This window comes from Tachyglossus aculeatus, chromosome 3 (genome assembly GCF_015852505.1).
Source record: "Tachyglossus aculeatus isolate mTacAcu1 chromosome 3, mTacAcu1.pri, whole genome shotgun sequence".
Lineage (NCBI taxonomy): Eukaryota > Metazoa > Chordata > Mammalia > Monotremata > Tachyglossidae > Tachyglossus > Tachyglossus aculeatus.
In genome coordinates, this window is record NC_052068.1 from 70,865,610 (window position 1) to 70,889,097 (window position 23,488).

The 23,488-nt window shown below is 43.6% G+C and overlaps 1 protein-coding gene across 1 annotated transcript in view; it reads right to left on the bottom strand.

Moving 5' to 3' along the window:
• The window catches only part of MAT1A (methionine adenosyltransferase 1A), a 41,680-nt gene extending 18,561 nt beyond the window's left edge, over window positions 1-23,119 (bottom strand). Inside the window, exons 1-4 of the mRNA XM_038744296.1 lie at window positions 22,859-23,119; window positions 14,692-14,769; window positions 10,508-10,630; window positions 4,131-4,243 (exon numbers count right to left, since the gene is read on the bottom strand). Of these exons, the coding sequence (XP_038600224.1) occupies window positions 4,131-4,243; window positions 10,508-10,630; window positions 14,692-14,769; window positions 22,859-22,952 (408 nt within the window). The 5' untranslated portion in view covers window positions 22,953-23,119. The remainder of the gene's footprint in view (window positions 1-4,130; window positions 4,244-10,507; window positions 10,631-14,691; window positions 14,770-22,858) is intronic.
• Window positions 23,120-23,488: the final 369 nt, after the last annotated feature.

A 23,488-nucleotide genomic window follows, 5' to 3' on the forward strand; every position in this document is an offset into this window, starting at 1 on the left:
ATCCAGCTGAGCATTCTGGTAAGAGTATGGAACCGACCGTGACAAATTGCTCCGGTCCTGGAAGCCAGGAAGGTTGCCAGAGTAACTCCCGCCTATAAAAAGAGTTCCAGAGAGTTGCCAGGGTAATTCCCATCTATAAAAAGAGTTTCAGAGATCATTCTAGAAAAACCCGGCAAATTCACAGAAACCGATCATTCAGTTTAGGATTGGGGGCACTTGGAGAAACCCATCTTGTTGTGGGAAAGACAACACGATTTTTGTATGGGAGCACTGTGCCTCGCTAAACTTCTGGGGTCTTTGAATAAGGCAATAAGCAGTGGAATAGAGGAGATTTCTATTTTCAAAAGGCTTTTAAAGTACCTTAGTAATCATAGAGATGGAGTGATGGTTTGACAACTGACCACATGTTTTGTTTTGTTGTCTGCCTCCCCCTTCTAGATTGTGAGCCCGTTGTTGGGTAGGGACTGTCTCTATATGTTGCCGACTTGTACTGCACTTTCTTTTAGACTGTGAGCCCACTGTTGGGTAGGGACTGTCTCTATATGTTGCCAACTTGTACTTCCCAAGCGCTTAGTACAGTGCTCTGCACACAGTAAGCGCTCAATAAATACGATTGATTGATTCCAAGCGCTTAGTACAGTGCTCTGCACACAGTAAGTGCTCAATAAATATGACTGACTGAATGAATGAATAAACAGTTTGTTTATGGAAGAAGATTGACCAAAAGAAAAATGAACAAAGGGTGGGGTTAAATGGTCACATTTCCAGATAGACCATAAACTCACTGTGGGCAAGAAAAGTGTCTGTTTATTGTTATATAGTGCTCTCTCAAGTGCTTAATACAGTGCTCCACACACAGTAAGCAATCAATAAATACGATTGAATGAATGACTGAATGAATGAGAAATGTAAGTGAGGGCGATCTCCTTGAGTCAGTGCTAAGATTGATTTTGTTTGACATCTTCATACGTCATCTAGACTGTAAGCTCATCCTCTAGAATATAAGCTCAATGTGAGCAGAGAACATGTCTACCAACTCCTTTATATTGTACTCTCCCAAGCGCATAGTACATTGCTGTGCACACAGTAAGTGCTCAACAATTATGATTAACTGAAAAAACAATGTGATTGACTGGGTAGAGTGAAATCTCCAAGTGTGCAGCTGACACTAACTAATCTCTTCTGGGTGGGAATCAATGAATCAATGATATTTATTGAGTGCTTGCTATGTGCAGAAATGCCATGAAGGTGGGGAGACAGGTAGTCCTCGGACTTGCAACGCAACTGTTTCCTGAAAAGCACATCTTGAGTCAAAACACTCCGAGTTGGGATGATTTTTCTCATAGAAACAGTATTATAAAATGGGGGGTCTGTTTCTGAACCAAGGTCAGATACTACAACCAATCAATCAATCAATCGTATTTATTGAGTGCTTACTGTGTGCAGAGCACTGTACTAAGCGCTTGGGAAGTACAAGTCAGCAACAAAGACCACATCTTCATGAAATGTTGGTAAAGCGACTGTGAGCCCATTGTTGGTAGGGACTGTCTCTATGGGTTGCCGATTTCTACTTCCCAAGCACTTAGTACAGTGCTCTGCACACAGTAAGCGCTCAATAAATATGATTGAATAAATGAATAATAATGATGTCGTTTATTAAGCACTTACTATGTGCAAAGCACTGCTCTAAGCGCTGGGGAGGTTACAAGGTGATCAAGTTGTCTCACAGGGAGCTCGCAGTCTAAATCCCCATTTTACAGATGAGGGAACTAAGGCACAGAGAAGTTAAGTGACTTGCCCAAAGTTACACAGCTGAGAATTGGCGGAGCCGGAATTGGAACCTGTGACCTTGGACTCCAAAGCCTGTGCTCTTTCCACTAATGAATCTGTTCCCCAGAAGGTGGAAATGAGCAGCAGGTCTGGGAGGGATTTTGATAAACACCAGGACAAATGTCCCTCAGTGGGAAAGTTGGGTATGTTAGATGGTTCAAACCAAAAACATGAGGATGGGCATCATGGAATTTCCTCCAAATATCTTGCTGCTACTCTTGGAAGCCAAATACTGGGCTGGGTGGATCAATCAATCAATCATATTTATTGAGCGCTTACTGTGTGCAGAGCACTGTACTAAGCGGTTATCTGTTCTTACAGATCTGTTCTTACAGTATTTTCCCCTCAAACACATAAGGGGTCTGAAACATCAAAAGGAAAAGAGTGCTGGGGACAATGTAGCCTGTGATATGGTGAACGCCAAAATCGGAAAAATACTCAAGCCCTTGACTCTGTTTAATGTGTTTAACCTTGGCAAATGCATGGAACCAAATCATACAGCCAGAGTTTGTTGTGGACAGGGAAGGTGTCTGTCTATTGTTGCATTGTACTCTCCCACACGCTTAGTACAGTGCTTTGCATACAGTATGTGCTTAATAAATGAGATTCAATGAGTGAATGAAATAGCTATTAGCCTAACCTACAACTGAATGGCACTTCCCATACTTAACTTGCCCAGGAGACCAAGCCAGAGCCTGCAACTCAATTGCGTTCTGTTTACTCAGGTTGATTTTAAGTAAAACTCCATGTGTCAGACCCAGATAGATTCATTCATTCATTCAATCGTATTTATTGAGTGCTTACTGTGTGCAGAGCAATATGCTAAGCGCTTGGGAAGTACAGGTCAGCAACATGTAGATGGTCCCTTCCCAACAACGGGCTCACAGTCTAGAAGGGGGAGACAGACAACAAAACATGTAGACAGGTGTCAGAGCAGTCAGAATAAATAGAATTATAGCTATATGCACAACATTAATAAAATATAGAGTAGTAAATATGTACAAGTAAAATAAATAGAGTAATAAATCTGTACAAATATATACAAGTGTTGTGGGGAGGGGAAGGAGGTAGGGCAGGGGGATGGGGAGGAGGGGAGGAAGAAGGGGGCTCAATCTGGGAAGGCCTTCTGGAGGAGGTGAGCTCTCAGTGGGGCTTTGAAGGGAGGAAGAGAGCTAGCTTGGCGGATGTGTGGAGGGAGGGCATTCCAGGCCAGGGAAGGACGGCGGGACAGGCGAGAACGAGGTACAGTGAGGAGGTTAGAGTCAGAGGAGCGGAGGGTGTGGGCTGGGCTGAAGAAGGAGAGAAGGCAGGTGAGGTAGGAGGGGGTGAGGTGATGGAGAGACTTGAAGCCGAGAGTGAGGCGGTTTTGCTTGATTCGTAGGTTGACAGGCAACCACTGGAGATTTTTGAGGAGGGGAGTGACATGCCCAGAGCATAGATTGATTCAGCTGTCATTTCTTTCTACTTTCTTGTTCATTTGTGAGGAATAATATGTCATTTCAGTGTGTAAGAAGTGTGAATATGAGATTTTTCTCTTATTTCACATCTGTTATCTCACTGGGACTTAGCAATTATATAGCCTTATGATTCCTACCACCCAAAAGTACTTGAAATCTAATCAGCAGCAGTCTCATTGGTACTGGGCATGTAAGAAAAAACCTGAAATGATAGTTGACAGCTGAGGCTTAGGGAACTTCACAGACCAAGCCTTTTATGAGTGGAGTAGTCAGAGCTAGCAACCAAACTGTCCTCAACTCTGCTTCAGACCTTGTGCTTAAGGATTGCAGAGAGGTAAGAATGTAGTTCTGGCTGTCAGCCCTGCCTTTAGGATGCTTAAAAGTGCCAATAAATTGCACATAAACACCTTAGTCGTCCAACATTCACCCAATTTCCCACCCTGCTGTGTGACCTTGAGCAAATCTCTTCACTTCTCCATAACTCAGTTACCTCATCTGTAAAATGGGGATTGAGACTGTGAGTACCAAGTGGGACACGGGCCTTTGTCCAACCTGCTGTCCTTATATCCCCTTCTAGACTGTGAACCCATTGTTGGGTAGGGACCCTCTCTATATGTTGCCGACTTGTACTTCCCAAACACTTAGTTCAGTGCTCTGCACACAGTAAGCGCTCAATAAATACGATTGAATGAATGAAGGAATATCCACCACAGCACGTAGTACAGTGCCCGGCAATTAGTAAGTGCTTAACAAATACCAGAATTATTATTATTAAGTTGGACACAGTCCCTGTCCCTCACGAGGCTTCCAGTCTAAGTAGGAGAGTAAATAATGATTCCTTACCTGATCCCCAGCACCAACATCCTCCTCGTTTCTGTACAGGTAAACCCCTTGGGCAATATCTGGGGACTGCTGCTCCAGTGCCACTAACACGTTGCAGGTCTTGAAGTCGAAGCCTGGGGAGGAAGAAAAGCGGGGGCAAGTTGGTAATCAACCTCCCACCAGATCCAGATGGCCAACTAGTCACCAAAGGAATAGGCCGGAGCAAGGGAAGCAACACGACCTGGCGGCTAGACCACTGGCCGAAGAGTCAGAAAGACCTGGGTTCTAATTCCAGCTCCCCCACTTGTCAGCTGTGTGACCTTGGGTAAGTCATTTCACTTCCATGCCTCAGAGCCCTCATCTGTAAAATGATAGTCTTAAGTCTATGGGTCCCATGTAAGACAGGGACCGTGTCTAACCTTATCAGCTTGCATTTACCTTAGCATTTTGTACAGCGCCTGGCACTGAGTAAGCACTTAACAAACACCGTTTAAAAAAGGCTGTAAGCGTTGCCTGTACAGGACTCTGTTTCTCCGGGACTTGGCATTCCTGTATTATGGCACTAATTAGGCACTTGTTAATAATAATAATGATGATGGCATTTATTAATCACTTACTATGTGCAAAGCACTGTTCTAAGCGCTGGGGAGGTTACAAGGTGATCAGGTTGTCCCACTTGGGGCTCACAGTCTTAGTCCCCATTTTACAGATGAGGTAACTGGGGCACAGAGAAGCGAAGTGACTTGCCCAAAGTCACACAGCTGACAATTGGCGGAGCCGGGGTTTGAACCCATGACCTCTGACTCCAAAGCCCAGGCTCTTTTCCACTGAGCCACGCTGCTTCTTATTAGACCAAACACTGTGCCAAATGTTGGGATAGACACAAGATCATAGGATGGGACCCATCCCTTTCTCACCTTGGATACATTATCAATCAATCGGTAGTATATATTGAACATCTGCGGTGGGCAGAGTTTTTGAGGGGATACCACCATAAAATAATTTTCCATTAGGAGGAAGAAGGGCCCAAAGAGTATACTATGAAATACCGTGTATAATGTACAAAGGATAGAGTGAGTTCAAAAGTCCTAAAGTGATGTAAAGAGGGAAATCATGGAGGGATCCAACTCCTCCTACGTAGAGTCTGTTTTCTTCCAGCCTCATCATGCACAATCTATTGATGATACAAGAAAGTACAAAGAGACGACAGAATCTCTACGGTTGTAGAACAACTAGAAGGTTGTAATTCAATTAAAAAGATTTATTAATCAATCCATCAATGGTATTTATCAATCAATCAATCAATCAATCGTATTTATTGAGCGCTTACTATGTGCAGAGCACTGTACTAAGCGCTTGGGAAGTACAAATTGGCATCACATAGAGACAATCCCTACCCAACAGTGGGCTCACAGTCTAAAAGGGGGAGACAGAGAACAGAACCAAACATACCAACAAAATAAAATAAGTAGGATAGAAATGTACAAGTAAAATAAATAAATAAATAAATAAATAGAGTAATAAATATGTACAACCATATATACATATATACAGGTGCTGTGGGGAAGGGAAGGAGGTAAGACGGGGGGATGGAGAGGGGGACGAGGGGGAGAGGAAGGAAGGGGCTCAGTCTGGGAAGGCCTCCTGGAGGAGGTGTGCTCTCAGCAGAGCCTTGAAGGGAGGAAGAGAGCTAGCTTGGCGGATGGGCAGAGGGAGGGCATTCCAGGCCCGGGGGATGACGTGGGCCGGGGGTCGATGGCGGGACAGGCGAGAGCGAGGTACGGTGAGGAGATTAGCGGCGGAGGAGTGGAGGGTGCGGGCTGGGCTGGAGAAGGAGAGAAGGGAGGTGAGGTAGGAGGGGGCGAGGGGATGGACAGCCTTGAAGCCCAGGGTGAGGAGTTTCTGCCTGATGCGCAGATTGATTGGTAGCCACTGGAGATTTTTGAGGAGGGGAGTAATATGCCCAGAGCGTTTCTGGACAAAGATAATCCGGGCAGCAGCGTGAAGTATGGATTGAAGTGGAGAGAGACACGAGGATGGGAGATCAGAGAGGAGGCTGATGCAGTAGTCCAGACGGGATAGGATGAGAGCTTGAATGAGCAGGGTAGCAGTATGGATGGAGAGGAAAGGGCGGGTCTTGGCAATGTTGCGGAGCTGAGACCGGCAGGTTTTGGTGATGGATTGGATGTGAGGGGTGAATGAGAGAGAGGAGTCGAGGATGACACCAAGGTTGCGGGCTTGTGAGACGGGAAGGATGGTAGTGCCGTCAACAGAGATGGGAAAGTCAGGGAGAGGACAAGGTTTGGGAGGGAAGACAAGGAGTTCAATCCCATCTGACCTACCTAATGGGGAACAGAGGCCGAAAAATAAATTAACCTGCACACTTAAGGAATAAGGCTCCTCACCCCTAATTGAGTTCTTTCCTTCTCAAGCCTTGTCCGACTTGGGACAAGTGTCATATCTTTGCATGCGACGGGGTTTCTATGTTTTCAAGGGCCTCATCTTCAATGGTAGAGGCTGCGTTGGGGTGAATATTGAAATGTTCTTGCCATCTCTTCGGGATTCACTCCGCATCTCTGATAAGGCTAGATTCAATTTCATGCATGCTTCAGGGGGGTTGTGTTAGCATGTGCAGGACAATTTAACAGCCTATTAGCAACGTGGCCTAGTGGAAAGGGCATGGGACTGGGAGTCTAATCTCAGTTCTACCACGTATCTTTTATTTGAACTTGAGAAAGCCACTGAACTTCTCTGTGCCTCAGTTCCCTCATCTGTAAAGTGGGGATTAAGCCCGTGAGCCCCAGGTGGGATAGGGACTGTGTCTAACCTGATTAGTTTGTATATAGCCCCACACTTAATGCAATGTCTGGCACATTGTTGGCACTTTAAAAAGACCATTAAAGTAGTAAAAGTTTTTTATATTTGTGGCACTCTGTACGGCTAGGGATCTCTTGCTCTTTGACAGGCCAACACTTGCTGCATATGTTCTTTAACTTGATTTACATATTATAACACAGCTTCCCGAAAGCCTCATGATTGTCTGAATCCTGAGGTGCTGTTAGGTGTTTTTCATTCTACTTATCAATCAATATTGAGCCCTTACTGTTTGCAGAGCACTGTACCAAACTCTTTTGGGAGAGTACGATCCAAAAGACTTATGCGAAGCAGCGTGGCTCAGTGGAAAGAGCATGGGCTTTGGAGGCAGAGGTCATGGGTTCAGATCCCGACTCCACCAAATGTCAGCTGTGTGACTTTGGGCAAGTCACTTAACTTCTCTGTGCCTCAATTCCTTAATCTGTAAAATGGGGATTAGGACTGTGAGCCCCCCATGGGACAACCTGACCACCTTGTAACCTCCCCAGCGCTTACAGCAGTGCTTTGCACATAGTAAGCACTTAATAAATGCCATCATTATTATTATTAAGACTTAGTAAACACATTTCTCTTCCCACAATGAACTGCTCTAAGCACTATTGAGAAGCAGCATGACATAGTGGATAGAGCACCAGCCTGGGTGTCAGAAGTCATGGGTTCTAAACCTGGCTCTACCACTTGTCTGCTGTGTGACCTTGGGCAAGTCACTTCACTTCTCTGTGCCTCAGTTACTTCATCTGCAAAATGGGGATTTAGACTGTGAGCCTTATGATAATAATAATAATAATGTTGGTATTTGTTAAGTGCTTACTATGTGCCAAGCACTGTTCTAAGCGCTGGGGAGGTTACAACGTGATCAGGTTGTCCCATGTGAGGCTCACAGTCTTAATCCCCATTTTACAGATGAGGGAACTGAGGCCCAGAGAAGTTAAGTGACTTGCCCAAAGTCACACAGCTGACAAGGGGCGGAGCCAGGATTAGAACCCATGACCTCTGACTCCCAAGCCCGTGCTCTTTCCACTGAGCCACAGTGCTTCCCTAATGTTGCCCTGGACTGTGTCCAACCTGGTTCGCTTGTATCTACCCCAACACTTAGTATAGAGCAAACAAACACCGTTTAAAAAAACAAAAATCAGAAGGACAGATAGATCTTTATTTGCACAGTGGATAAGCTTTATCGCTGGGCCTAACGAGTGTGGTGACCCATCGTGTCAAAAAGGGAAATCAAAGAAGAGATTCTCATCCTATCCCTATCCCATTCCATTCACCAGACTGTGAATTCAACTGTAACACGGTCAGCTGTGCTTAGACATAGGCACTTTTTTTCCCTAGATATCCTTGTCTAGCATAGTTTTCTAGACTGTGAGCCCATTGTTGGGTAGGGACCATCTCTATATGTTGTCGACTTGTACTCCCCAAGTGCTTAGTACAGTGCTCTGCACACAGTAAGCACTCAATAAATATGAATGAATGAATAGTCCTTTACCCATAGTAAAGTCTGGATAAATACTGTTACTACTGATCCCTTTGCTCACTTCAGGGATGAGAAGATAGACCTGTTTTCTCTCCAAGCTGAAGCAAAAGGTTAATTCTCCCGAAGGTCAGTGACAACAGACGGTGGTTCAGCACAGCTCAGCCCCCCTAAAATGCCATCTATCTATCATAATTTTTCGCCTACCAAGAACTCTATTGGGATGACCTGGGAAGCATTTCTTTTGATTTACACTCCATATCGGAGAAGCAGCATGGCACAGATGATAAAGCACAGACATAGAAGTCAGAATGTTAGGGATTCTAATCCCAGCTCCACCACTTGTCTGTTGTGTGACCGTGGGCAAGTCGCTTCACTTCTCCGTGCCTCAGTTACCTCATTTGTAAAATCGAGATTGAGACTGTGAGCCCCCACATGGGACAGGGACTGTGTCCAACCCAATTTGCTTGTAGCCACCCCAGCACTTACTACGTTGCCTGGCACATAGTAAGCACTTAACAAGTATCATAATTATTATCATTATTATTCTATTTATCTTTATCTAAATTTACAGTTGTGCTTTTGTCTTCAAAGAAGGCATCACTGTTGTGACCCTGTTGTGACCCTGTCGTGAGCAGAGCACTAAACTAACTGCTTGGAGGAAGTGTGTCTGTTTATTGTTATATTGTACTCTCCCAAACGCTTCGAACAGTGCTCTGCACACAGTAAGTGCTCAACAAATGCAACTGACTGACTGGCTGACTACAGTAGGATTGTAGTCAGCAGAATATCACCTGCTTCTCCCCCTCGACCCCCTCTCCATCCCCCCCATCTTACCTCCTTCCCTTCCCCACAGCACCTGTATATATGTATATATGTCTGTACATATTTATTACTCTATTTATTTATTTTACTTGTACATAGCTATTCTATTTATTTTATTTTGTTAGTATGTTTGGTTTTGTTCTCTGTCTCCCTCTTTTAGACTGTGAGCCCACTGTTGGGTAGGGACTGTCTCTATATGTTGCCAACTTGTACTTCCCAAGCGCTTAGTACAGTGCTCTGCACACAGTGAGCGCTCAATAAATACGATTGATTGATTGATCACTGACAGAGAATTCAATCATTCATTCATCCATTCACTCAATCTTATTTATTGAATATGTGCTATGTGCAGAGCACTGTACTAAGCACTTGGAAGAGTACAATACAACAATAAACTAATGTTCTCTGCCCACAGCAAGTTAACGGTCTAGAGGGGGAGACCAACATTAATATAAAGAAATTACAGAGATGCACATACGTGCTGTGGAACTGGAAGGGAAGGTGAATAAAGAGATCGAGTCGGGGGATACAGAAGGGAGCAGGAGAAGAGGAAATGAGGGTTCAGTCAGGGAAGGCCTCTTGGAGGAGATGTGCCTTCAATAAGGCATACATCCATGAAGGAGTGTGTGACTAGAATGACTAATGCAGGATGCAAAGTCCCAACCACGTCCTCACAAAAAAGTTGTCCCTAATTGCAAATATTTTCATGTTGGATGTTTGCAGCACCATGTACTGTTCTCACTATCACCTCTTGTCTTTTTATCGGGAAGCAGCATGGCTCAGTGGAAAGAGCCCAGGCTTGGGAGTCAGAGGCCATGGGTTCTAATCCCAGCTCCTCCACTTGTCAGCTGTGTGACCTTGGGCAAGTCACTTAACTTCTCTGGGCCTCAGTTGCCTCATCTGTAAAAGGGGGGATGAAGACTGTGAGCCCCACGTGGGATAACCTGATCACCTTGTATCTACCCCAGTGCTTATAACAGTGCTTGGCACATAGTAAGTGCTTAACAAATACCAATGTTATCATTATTACTATTTATCCTTAAGAAGCTTTAGCTCAAAAGGCTTCCCCCAAAACCTGGTCTGTCCTTGCCAACTGATGCCTAGTTTTCAGCTGGGATGTAGCATTGTCTGAGGCGGCATTGATCTATCATCTGTTGGACTTGGAAATGTACAGGTGTGCTCCAGAGCCAAATGAAGCATGATTTTCAGCCTCAACACTCCCTCCTACCTTTGCAGGAGTCGTCATATCCTATGTGCTTAATGGTGTCTCGAACCACCTGCTGATAATCCACCATAGCGATTGAAGTGATCTCCCCACACAGTAGCACCATTCCAGTTTTGCATACCGTTTCTGCAAGAGAAAGGGATTGAGGAAAAATCAAGATCCAAATTTACAGTCAGCCAAGTGTTCGAAGCACAATCCCTTGATTCATTCATTCAATCGTATTTATTGAGCATTTACTGTGTGCAGAGCACTGTATTAAGTGCTTGGGAAGTACAAGTTGGCAACATATAGAGACGGTCCCTGCCCAACAACAGGCTCACAGTCTAGAAGATTTTCAGATTGCCACCACTGTCTCTCAAATGCTATGGCAGAACTAACTTCATCAATTCAATCAGTCATCTTTATTTATAATAATATTATTATTATATTATATTATATTATTATTTATAATAATAATGATGGCATTTGTTAAGCACTTACTGTGTGCCAAGCACTGTTCTAAGCGCTGGAGGGATACTAGGTGATCAGGTTGTCCCACGTGGGGCTCACAGTCTTCATCCCCATTTTACATATGAGGGAACTGAGGCTCAGAGGGGTTAAGTGACTTGCCCAAGGTCACACAGCAGACATGTGGTGGAGCCAGGATTAGAACCCATGACCTCTGACTCCCAAGCCCGTGCTCTTTCCACTGAGCCGAGCTGCTTCTCTAAGTGTTATTGAACACTTACTGTGTTCAGAGCGCTGTACAAAGTGCTTGGGAGAGTACAATATAAAAATACAATAACAATAACAACAATATCACTAATACTAGGAAGAACTTGAGGAATTAAATGGAAAAGCACCTCTCCGAAGGTGGACCCAGTGAAACTTTCTCACCAAAACGTATAATTATTAATAATAATAATAGCTAGTAGTAGTAGTATTGTGGTATTTGTTAAGTTCTTACTCTGTGCCAAGTACTAAAACTAAACTCTGGGGGACTTACATGAAGAATTCTTTTCAATAAAGACCTCCTTTAGGTGGGCTCCGTTTTAATCATGAAAGCAAAAGATCTGCCTTTTGCCCAGGGCGCTTAGAAAATGATGCTAGTTTGGCAAAGCTTTGGGTGAAAAATATGAAGACACGAGAAACAGCATGGCATAGTGGATAGAGCACGGCGGGCCTGGGTGTCAGAAAATTATGGTTCTACTTCCAGCTCTTCCACTTGTCAGCTGTGTGACGCTGGGCAAGTCACTTGACTTCTCTGGGCCTCAGTTCCCTCATCTGTAAAATGGGGATTGAGACAGTGAGCCCCATGTGGGACCGGGTCCGTGTTAATCTCCTTCCCCGTCCCACAGCACCTGTATATACGTATATATGTTTGTACGTATTTTTTACTCTATTTTATTTGTACATATTTATTCTGTTTATTTTATTTTGTTGATATGTTTTGTTGTCTGTCCCCCCCTTCTAGACTGTGAGCCCGCTGTTGGGTAGGGACCGTCTCTAGATGTTGCCAACTTGTACTTCCCAAGCGCTTAGTACAGTGCTCTGCACACAGTAAGCGCTCAATAAATGCGATTGAATGAATGAATGAACAACCAGGCTCCACATGGAGCTCACAGTCTAAATAGGAGGGAGAGCAAGTATTGAATCCCCATTTTACAGATGAGGGAGCTGAGGTATGGGGATAAATGACTTGCCCAAGGCCCAACAACAGTTAAGTGGGGCCTTGATTAGAATTAGATTAGAAACCAGGTCTGTTGCCTCTTTCCACTAGGCCACACTGCTTCATAATTGCAGCACTGGCAGATTCCTCTCCTCTGTCTATCCTCAAGAAGCCAAAAAACATTCAGCTGGGCAGGAACCCATCTGCGACATTTAAAAACCAGGCTCCTCCTTACTTGAAGACACCTAAAGAATCTCCTTCAAGAAGAGACAAAGGAATCGTAATCTGACAGATACAAAGGTGAGTCACTTCAATGCCATAGTCTTCTACCTATTCCTAAAGTATAGATTTATACTTTACAAGGTGTCAAAGCAAGGCACCTTGTGAGTTGTTCAAGTAATGCTGACAAAACATAGCAATAACATGGAAGAATGTCATTGAGCATTGGTTGGGCATATTCAGCAAAAACGAGCCCCAGTCCACCCACCAACTTACTAAGCTCAAATACGAATTTGGAAGGGTATTTAATTGAACTCTCCAGGATACATAAGCATACATTCGCACTAAATTCTAGTTCCTAGTACTCTGCTCCGTAATAATGGTGGTATTTGTGCTAAGCGCTTACTATGTGCCAAGCACTGTTCTAAGCACTGGGGTGGATCCGAGGTAATCAGGTTGTCCCCCGTGGGGCTCACAGTCTTAATTCCCATTTTACAGATGAGGTAACTGAGGCGCAGAGAATGAATGAATGAATGATAGCATTTATTAAGCGCTTACTATGTGCAAAGCACAGAGAAGTTAAAAGACTTGCACAAAGTCACACAGCTGACAAGTGGCAGAGCTGGGATTAGAAATTCATGAACCTGAGTTCTAAAGTGAAGGAGAAAAGAGTTAAAAAAAAATTCCAGAGGGGTCTAAATCTAGCAGGATACTGGATGGAGCTATCGAGTGATTTGATGGAAGAAAAGCACCCTGTACGGCATTGTTCTGACACTCTGAGGTTGGGATTGGGCAAGCTAACATGCATGTTGTCGTGTCATTGAAATGATAGGTATATCCCCCAGACACCAAAAAGCTTCCATGTATTCCCAAATTCCTTACCATCTGCTAGAGATCTGTTTGTTTGATCTTTTTTCAAGATGGACAAGATCGATCTTGGATATGAAATGTTCCAAGTGTAAGGAAATGGGCATACATGCACCTAAACAGAGGTCTAAGAGCAATGAAAATTCCATCGGATTTTGACTGCATTAATCAATCAATCAATCGTATTTATTGAGCGTTTACTGTGTGCAGAGCACTGTACTAAGCGCTTGGGAAGTACAAGTTGGCAACATATAGAGACAGTCCCTACCCAACAGTGGGCTCACAGTCTAAAAGGGGGAGACAGAGAACAAAACCATACTAACAAAATAAAATTTTGTTAGTGTTAGCATTACTGTAGGAACGGTGATAAAGTGAATAGAGCAAGGGTCTGGGATTCAGAAGGCCCTGGGTTCTAATCCCGGCTCTGCCACATGTCTGCTGTGTGACCTTAGGCAAGTCACTTCACTTCTCTGGGCCTCGGTTACCTCATCTGTAAAAGGGGGATTGAGACTGTGAGCCCCACATGGGACGGGGACTGTGTCTAATCTGATTTGTTTTTTCCCACTCCAGCACTTAGTGCCAGGCACTATAAACTACAGGGGCTGGCACATAGTAAGCGCACAATTATTATTATTATTCTTATTTAGCCTTATTCTCAGTAAGCGCTCAATAAATATGATTGGTTCTATCGGAAGACAAGAACTCGGAAACTAGTCTCACATCCTTTGTGACAAACTGGAAGGATCTTAAATATTTCTTCGTCAGAACAAAAGCGATCACATTGAACAGACACAGTCAGTACTAAGCCATTAGACACTACACACGGCCAACTTTAGTAAACTTTTGAGTAGGGCTTTGGAGGTGGTTTAAGGAGGCATTTGGCTGGCTGGCTGATTGGCTGCCTGCCTGCCCTAGGGATGAACTTCCCACTTCCCACTCGGAAAGCAGCATTGCCTAGAGAAAAGAACGCAGGCCTGGGTTCTAATCCCAGCACTACCATTTATCTGCTGTAGCACCTTGGGCAAATCACTTCACTTCTCTCTACCTCAATTTCCTCATCTGTAAACTGGGGATTAACTCTGTGAGCCCCATGTGGGCCCCATGTATCCAATCTGATGGTCTTGAGCTATGCCAGAGCTCAGTACAGTGCCTGGCACATAGTAAGTGCTTAACAAATACCTCTGTTATAATTATTCCTCTCCATTGTCATTCTTGTCTTGTTTTATTTCTGTCCATCTTTCCTTATGTGTCTGTCATTAATCCCCTTTACCCACTCATTATTAAACTGTGAGTCCCAAAGGGGCTCATCTGTGAACTTCTTTCCCAGCACTTGGTACGGTGCTTTGCCTATAGTAAACACATAGTAATTACTATTATTTCTACTGCTAGTCACATAGTAAGTTCATAGCACAGCCTAATAGTTCCAAAAAGAAGAAAATGAGACTTGGCTTACCACAAGCAACCTTTGCATTAGGGTCTTGCTTGAGGTGGGCATCTAGCACAGCATCGCTGACTTGATCACAGATCTTATCTGGAAGAAATGCATCAGAAAACACTGTTCATAATGCTTTAGATGGTATCATCCTTGTCCTATGACATCAGGCCTGCCTTAGAGTCCCTAAGGTTGTTGAATTTGAATTTGAGAACTGAGAAATGACCCAAATCTTTGCTAAGATAAATTGTTTAAGCCATGATGCGATTTCCTGCTCTGCACACAGTAAGCTCTCAATAAATACGATTGAATGATTTCCTGTGGGAAAGAAAAACACATGAAAATTAACTCAGTTTTTTTTTTTTTCAAAAGTCCTCTGGAGATTTCATGAAAATCCTCCGAGCAGTAAGACTCCTCTCAGTTCTCAGCATAAATTTTCCCCAATTTCAGGTTGCATTCCTGGAAAAATCCTAAAAGCAAAACCCAAAACAATCAATCAATCAGTCCATCAGTGATAGTTACTGAGCAATTACTACGTGCAGAGCGTTGTACTAAGCACTTGGGAAAGTAATCGCAACAGAATTGGAATCAATCAATCAATCAATCGTATTTATTGAGTGCTTACTATGTGCAGAGCACTGTACTAAGCGCTTGGGAAGTACAAATTGGCAACACATAGAGACAGTCCCTACCCAACAGTGGGCTCACAGTCTAAAAGGGGGAGACAGAGAACAGAACCAAACATACCAACAAAATAAAATAAATAGGATAGAAATGTACAAGTAAGATAAATAAATAGAGTAATAAATATGTAAGATACAATCCCTACGCAAAGTGAGCTTACAATCTAGTGAGGGAGTCAGACAATAATATAAATAATTTATGAATATGTACTTAAGTGCAGTTGTGCTAAGGATGGGATGAATACCGATTGCCCAAAGGGTACATATCTAAATGCATAGATGATGTAGAAGGGAGAAGGAGCCAGGGAAAAGACGGCTTATTCGGGGTAGGGGGGTGGAGATGTGACCTTAATAAGGCTTTGAAGGTGGGGAGAGTGGTGGTGTGGCATATATAGAGGTGGAGGGAGTTCCAGGCTAGAGGAAGGACACGGCAAAGGGATCAACAGCAAGATAGAGAGATAGTTACAACTGTTTATGGGTTTAATTCGATTGGGCAACAGATTAATTACATTTCACAAAGGTCCAATCATCTAAAATGGTTCTCACAGGACAACAATTCCACTTGTATTTCAATTCCAATTGAAAAGAAAGCATCAGGGAAACTCCCTAGATATTACGTTCCAAGGCAGGATACTTCCTAGGGTTAGACACTTAACCCTAAAGAGTGTCACGCCTCAATTATTATTGTTGAAAAACCAAACTGTATCATAGGGGCCTCTCCGCGGACTGGGGCAGCCACCTTCCACCTGGAAACTCTGGGAGTCAACCCTTCCCCCAGCAAAGTCCTTGTAAAAATCCTTGGAACATTGGGCAGGTTATGGCATTTTTTATTGTATTTGTTAGTGCTTACTACGTACCAGGCGCTGGATTAAGCGCTGGGATAAATACAAACTAATCAGGTTGGATGAAGTCCAGGGGGCTTACAGTCTTAAAGAAGCAGCATGGCTTAGTGAAAGAGCCCGGGCTTGGGAGTCAGAGGATGTGGGTTCTAATCCCGGCTCTACCGCTTGTCTGCTGTATGACCTTGGGCAAGTCACTTCACTTCTCTGGAGTTACCTCATCTGTACAATGGGGATTAAAACTGCGAGCTCCAGGTGGGACAACCTGATTACCTTGTATCTAGGCAATCAGAAGCAACTAGGCATTTTCGACCCAATGACTGTTTTCAAAAATTGTGAGCCCCATGTGGGACAGGGACTGTGCCCAACCTCCTTGTCAGACTGTAAGCTTGTTGTGGCAGCGAACCTGCTTACCAACCCTCTTGTACGGTACTCACCCAAATGCTAGCACAGTGCTCTGCACACTGTAAGTGTTCAGTAAGTACCACTGATTGATCTTGTATCTATCCCAGTTTGAGAAGCAGTGTAGTCTAATGGATAAAGCACAGGCCTGGGAGTTAGAAGGACCTGGGTTCTAATGCTGTCTCTGCCACTTGTCTGAGTGAACTTGGGCAAATGACTTAAGCTCTCTGTGCCTCAGTTCTCTCATGTGTAAAATGGGGATTAATAATAATAATAATAATAATAATTGCATTTGTTAAGTGCTTACTATGTGCAAAGCACTGTTCTAAGTGCTGGGGAGGATACAAGGGTGATCAGGTTGTCCTACGAGGTGCTCACAGTCTCAATCCCCATTTGACAGATGAGGTAACTGAGGCCCAGAGAAGTGAAGTGACTTGCCCAAAGTCACACAGCTGACAATTGGCGGAGCTGGGATTTGAACCCGCAACCTCTGACGCCCAAGCCCATGCTCTTGCCACTGCTTCTCTAAGACTGTCTTGAGCTGATTGTCTTGAGCTACCCCAGTGCTTAGTACAGTGCCTAGCACATAGTAAGTGCTTAACTAATACCGCAGTAATTTGTACAGTGCTTGGCACGTTGTAAGCACTTAACAAATACCATCATTATTGCTGGGGAACATGCTCAAATTCATCCATGGACTGTTTAATTTATGTTTGGTTCTCCAGATATTGGTGAATTGTTGAACTGTAGCCTATTTTTACCGTTGCCTGGATTCTACTCATGGTCTACACGTCTGTTCTTCCCAGGAATGTGGGTGCCTTGTAGTCTTGATGCTATTTTTATGTAACTACGCAGCAGTTAGCACACTGCACATGATCAGAGCTTAATAAATGTTAGTGATGATAATAATATTGCATGCCCATGTAATACAGGGTATCCTTCTGAAATTTGCATCTGACCACAAAGAATGTCATACTTAATCATGTAAAAGAATTCGTCCTCCATTTTTCTCCGCACCCCCACCCCTCGCCAATGTCGACAAGGAAATTTTCACCACCGAATCTACCTCTCTTCTATCCTCGGTGTTTTTGTCGTTTAATCTTTATCAAACTTTGCTAAGTGGAGCATCAGGATGGGAGGCAAAATACCTGACTCCGGCTCTAGCTCTTCTGCAAGGTTGTTGTAGCGAAGAGAGCAGTAGCGTCCGGCCCCAACTATATTTGTACATATCTATTCTATTTATTTTATTTTGTTAGTATGTTTGGTTTTGTTCTCTGTCTCCCCCTTTTAGACTGTGAGCCCGCTGTTGGGTAGGGACTGTCTCTTTATGTTGCCAATTTGTATTTCCCAAGCGCTTAGTACAGTGCTCTGCACATAGTAAGCGCTCCATAAATACGATTGATTGATTGATTGAGGACACTGACCATTCCTCCTAGGTTCTCCCCACCCTGTTCTGGGCAGCTCCCAGGGGCTCTGCCCCTGTGAGCTCGTGTAGGGTCCTGGGAGGTGGGGCGAAGGGGCTGGCTGGTCAAGGGGGAGGCTCAGTGGGAGTCAGAGGTTGTGGGTTCTAATCCCGCCTCCGCCACTTGTCAGCTGTGTGACTTTGGGCAAGTCACTTAACTCCTCTGTGCCTCAGTGACCTCATCTGTAAAATGGGGATTAAGACTGTGAGTCCCACGTGGGACAACCTGATTACCTTGTATCTACCCCAGTGCTTAGAACAGTGCTTGGCACATAGTGAGTGCTTAACAAATACCATCACTATTATTATTCATTATTAATATTGAGGATAATAATGAGGATGAGAAGCAGCATGCTCAGTGGAAAGAGCACGGGCTTTGGAGTCAGAGGTCATGGGTTCGAATCCTGGCTCTGCCACTTGTCAGCTGTGTGACTTTGGGCAAATCACTTAACTTCTCTGTGCCTCAGTTCCCTCATCTGTAAAATGGGGATTAAGACTGTGAGCCCCCTGTGGGACAACCTGATTGCCCTGTAACCTCCCCAGCGCTTAGAACAGTGCTTTGCACATAGTAAGTGCTTAAAAAATGCTATCATTATCATTATTATTATTATTGTTATTAATAATAATAATAGTAATGACGATAATTATGAGATTTGTTAAGTTCTTACTATGTGCCAAGCGCTGGTGGAAAAAAGCAGCATTGCATAGTGGATAGAGCATGGGCTTGGGAGTCGGAAGGTCATGGGTACTAATGCCGGTTCCACCACTTGTCTGCTCTGTGACCCTGGGCAAGTCATTAACCCTTCCTCTCTGCCTCAGTTACCTCATCTGCAAAATGGACTTTGAGACTATGAGCCCCACTTGGGACAGGGACTGTGTCCAACTCGATTTGCTTGCATCCATCCCAGCACTTCATACAGTGCCTTGCACAAAGTAAGCGCTTAACAAATGCCATCATCGTCATCATTTTACCAGGTAATCATTTTGGGCATAATCCCAACCCCACATGGGGTTCAGTCTAAGTAGGAGGGAGAACAGGGATTTGATATTTTACAGAGGATGAAACTGAAACACGGAGAAGTTAAGGGACTTGGCTAAGGTCACACAGCAGGAAGGGGTAGAGCTGGAATTAGAGCCCAGGTTCTCTATCTCCAAGGCCCTTGCTCTTTCCGCTAGGCCACACTGCTAACAAACAATTTAATTCCAAAGTCCACCTGGATAAAGTTTCCACATCAGAATATCTCCAGGACTTTTGAATGATTACTGAACAAATACAGTGAACTGCTTTTCCACCAATGCCTAGTATCTGTTTACCTGCCTAAGGCGTGGATATACTACATTATGCAACATTTGCCTGATGTTACCACCAATCAGCTACTGCTTCAGCAGGAGTCTCACTAAAGAAAATTTATGAGGGACTTTATAACGGCACATACAAATGTCCTCCCCTAGAGAATATATTTTTAATTTAGAAAGTCATCTGCCATGTTTCATCGCACCCTTCACCACTTCAGTAAATGCCGGTGGATCACCGGAGCGACAGTTGAGAGGAAAATGGGAAACCCCCAGGAAATGCTGTGTTTATCCTGGGCTAGTATCTGAGCACCAGGAGATCTCTCAGCCCTTTGAATGGCGTGTTTTACATCGGATTTTCGGGAGGAGAAAAATGAATGGACCTGGCCCATCCACCTTCAAACAGAACTCCTCCCTAGGGTCCTGAAATGACTTCACCAACCAGGGATCTAGTGAGCTTTAAAATACACTTGTAGAAACTGGAGAACCCTTCAAAGTCCTAAGTTAAGACTCCGGAATCAAATAAAAATAGATTCAGGCGAATGCGAGAAGTGACAGCAATTTTAATGATTCTGGGAGAGCATCGTCCTAATTCTGGTTGCCTTGCTGCCTTCTTCCCAACATGGGGAGGAGGAAAAGAGAGACCTGATGGAATTGGACGGCATTAAAACTCAGGGGAAAGTTTATGGTTCCATCACCTGCCTCGATGCCCGGGAAAGAAGCGCAAGCTGAGTAATAATAATAATAATATGATGGTGATGATTGTGGTATTTTGTTAAGTGTTTATTATGGGCCAAGCACTGTATCATCATCATCATCATCAATCGTATTTATTGAGCGCTTACTATGTGCAGAGCACTGTACTAAGCGCTTGGGAAGTACAAATTGGCAACATATAGAGACAGTCCCTACCCAACAGTGGGCTCACAGTCTAAAAGGGGGAGACAGAGAACAAAACCAAACATACTAACAAAATAAAATAAATAGAATAGATATGTACAAGTAAAATAAATACTGTACTGTACTGTACTGTACTAAACACTTTGGTAGATACAAGATAACCAGGTCCCACACGGAGCTCAGAGTCTCAGTAAGAGCGATCACGGGTATTGAATCCCCATGTACAGTTGAGGAAAATGAGGCACAATAAAGTTAAGTGACTTGCCCAAAGTTACACAGCAGGAAAATGGCAGAGCTGGGATTAGGACCCTTCAAAGCCCTACTGAGAGCTCACTTCCTCCAGGAGGCCTTCCCAGACTGAGCCCCCCCTTTTCCTCTCCTCCTCCTCCCCTCCCCATCACCCACCCGCCCTGCCCCCTTCCCCTCCTCACAGCACTTGTGTATATTTGTGCAGATTTATTACTCTATTTTATTAATGATGTGTATATAGCTATAATTCTATTTATTCTGATGATATCGACACCTGTCTATATGTTCTGTTTTGTTGTCTGTCTCCCCCTTCTAGACTGTGAGCCCATTTTTGGGTAGGGACCGTCTCTATATGTTGCCAACTTTTGCTTCCCAAGTGCTTAGTACAGTGCTCTGCACACAGTAAGCGCTCAATAAATACGATTGAATGAATTGAACCCAGGACTTCTGGTTCCCAGGCTGGTGCTTACTCCACTAAACCATGCTATGCTGCTTGCAGAGAGTAGAATAAATCCCACCCGACTTTGGGTTAATTTAACTTTTAATAAGGTTTCTGAAATAAAGGTTCCCTGTTTTTGCAATGTTAGATGACAGTTTATGATGTTGTGGTAATGGTAGTACTAGTATTTATTAAATGCTTACTGTGTGCAGTGTACTGCGCTAAGCGCTGGGAACAAATACATCATGAGGAGTGGATTTCCAGTCTATTGCCCCAAGAACTTTCCACACAAGTGGAAAGTTGGGTGAACTTCTTTGAAAGTTCAAATGGAAAGTGGAATCACTGTGTCACTGTGTCAGGATCAGTGCTCTTACTTAAACTTTAGAAAACTAATATATGAATAGTAAATGGTGGTGAACATAACTTGGTTTACATGATGACTGTAAATGATTTTATACATAGTAGTAGTGGTTGTTGCTAACAATGATAATAATACTACCACTGATGATATGATACAATAAAGGTGAAGGTGATGATGGCAATATTTAGGAATATCTCTGGGAAAGAACCAATCTAGGTTTTTCTCTCAAAAATAAAGACTATGTGTGGATGCTCTGGTTTGGATTTTCCAAAACTCAGCTCATCCACAATTAAAATCCATGTTTTTGGAAGACAGAATAATACAACTCCCTGCCCTTTGCTTCATTATCATGATGGTTGTTAAGGTATTTGTTATATGTTTACTATGTATGAAGCATTGTTCTAAGCACTGGGGTAGTTACAAGTTAATCACGTTGGACACAGTCCCTGTCTCACATGGGGACTTCATGTTCCATTGTCATCTTGCCTCAAATTCTTATAAAATCATCCAACCCTAAAAGGAGTTATTTAAATTGGAACATATATGAGAGAAAAAGGATAATACTACTACTACTTCACAGATGCTATTTAATAACTTCAAAAGGAGTTAGGACAAGACTGACAAGATAAATAGGAAAATATGATAACTTGAATTCCTTTGGCACTTTTATTTTTCCAAAGCACTTTCACATCAGTTAGCTCATTTTTTTCTAACTGTCCTGAGAGGTAAGAAGAGGTGATTATTATGCCCATTGTACAGATGAGGAAACTGAAGTCCAGGGAGATTATGAGATTAGGAGATAAAGGGAATGAGCTTCTCAGGAACTTTAGACAGCCAATCATTTCTTTTACTTCAGAAGTCATTTAGGTTCTCTGCCTGTATCACAAATAAAAGACCAGTACATATAGCTGTGGTTTTTTTTCTTTTTTGCTTATGTTGGTCATCCTTTTAAAATGCACAGAAAATTACAGGGAAAGCGCAGTGACCCCTGTCCTTTTCCGAGAGAACTTTTTCTGTCGATTCAAGCTGCACATTGGTTGACAGATGACAGATGATAGTTTTACATAAAAAAACAACACGAGAATTTTAAATCTGCTGACCATAGATGAATGTTCAGGCAATCAATCGCCTATTGCTTGGTCAAACAATTCCAGATAGCGGTCTAAAAAGAAATCTCAGGAAAAGCTAGTGAGGTTATTACTTTCCTCAGCTGCTGCTCAGTCTTTGAATTTGCTTCAGCTGCATGCGTAAGGAATAGTCCCATTATGGTAACTGATAGTTTAGTGGCCGAGTGTATTTAGGGAAAGGCTTTTCGCAGGGCTTCAAGGAAAGAGGACTCAACAAGTAATTTCTTGTTGCCTGGCAGTAGTTTTCACAGATGTGACAATTCTGACAATAATTCACGGCAGCGAGAAAACAATTAAGGGAAACCCCATTGCAAATGCCATTTCTCTGCCGCAGTACTATCCCATTCTCCGATGGAAATCGTTCCTGCACTGAACTGTTCACAGTTAATATTGTGCCATCCGCCCAGAGCCGATCACTTGCCATATCACTTACCGGGATGCCCTTCCCCTACAGATTCTGAGGTGAACATGAAATCTCCATCGTCACTCAGCGTGTGGTCACACAAGCCATCCACTGGTCCATTCATGTTTTGAAGTAACGGTGTGAGGGACCTGACTTCACCCTGGTTTTCCTTTAGATTTCCTCTCCCAACAGAAAGGGGGACTTTTTCTTCTCAGGAACCTGGGAATGGTACGAGATATAGCAGTGTGTGCAAGTGAATGCCCTGAGCCCACATGCGTCTCTCCCGTGCAGTACCTCTGCCTCATTGAAGCTGTGAGTCTGAGTTGCTCCTATATATGGAAAAGTGAAAGTGCCTGGACAATCATGTGAGGAAATTGGAGGAGTCCATTTCCTGGGAAGGGAGCAAACTCACTTTGGGATATTTCAATCATTAACCCTCATTCTAAAACCTTAAAATCTTAGTCCACGTGTGCTGGGAAACCACAGACTCTTGCAAAACTCAAGTTCCTGTCAATTTATGGATCGATTTAGTTACTTGGTTACCAGTGCTCCAATTACTAAATCCTCCCACTTTTAAGAATGGTATGCTCAAATGTGCTTATTGTAGATACACTTGAGAATAAGAAGGTAAGGGTCCCGTCCCACCACTCCCCGAAAGAA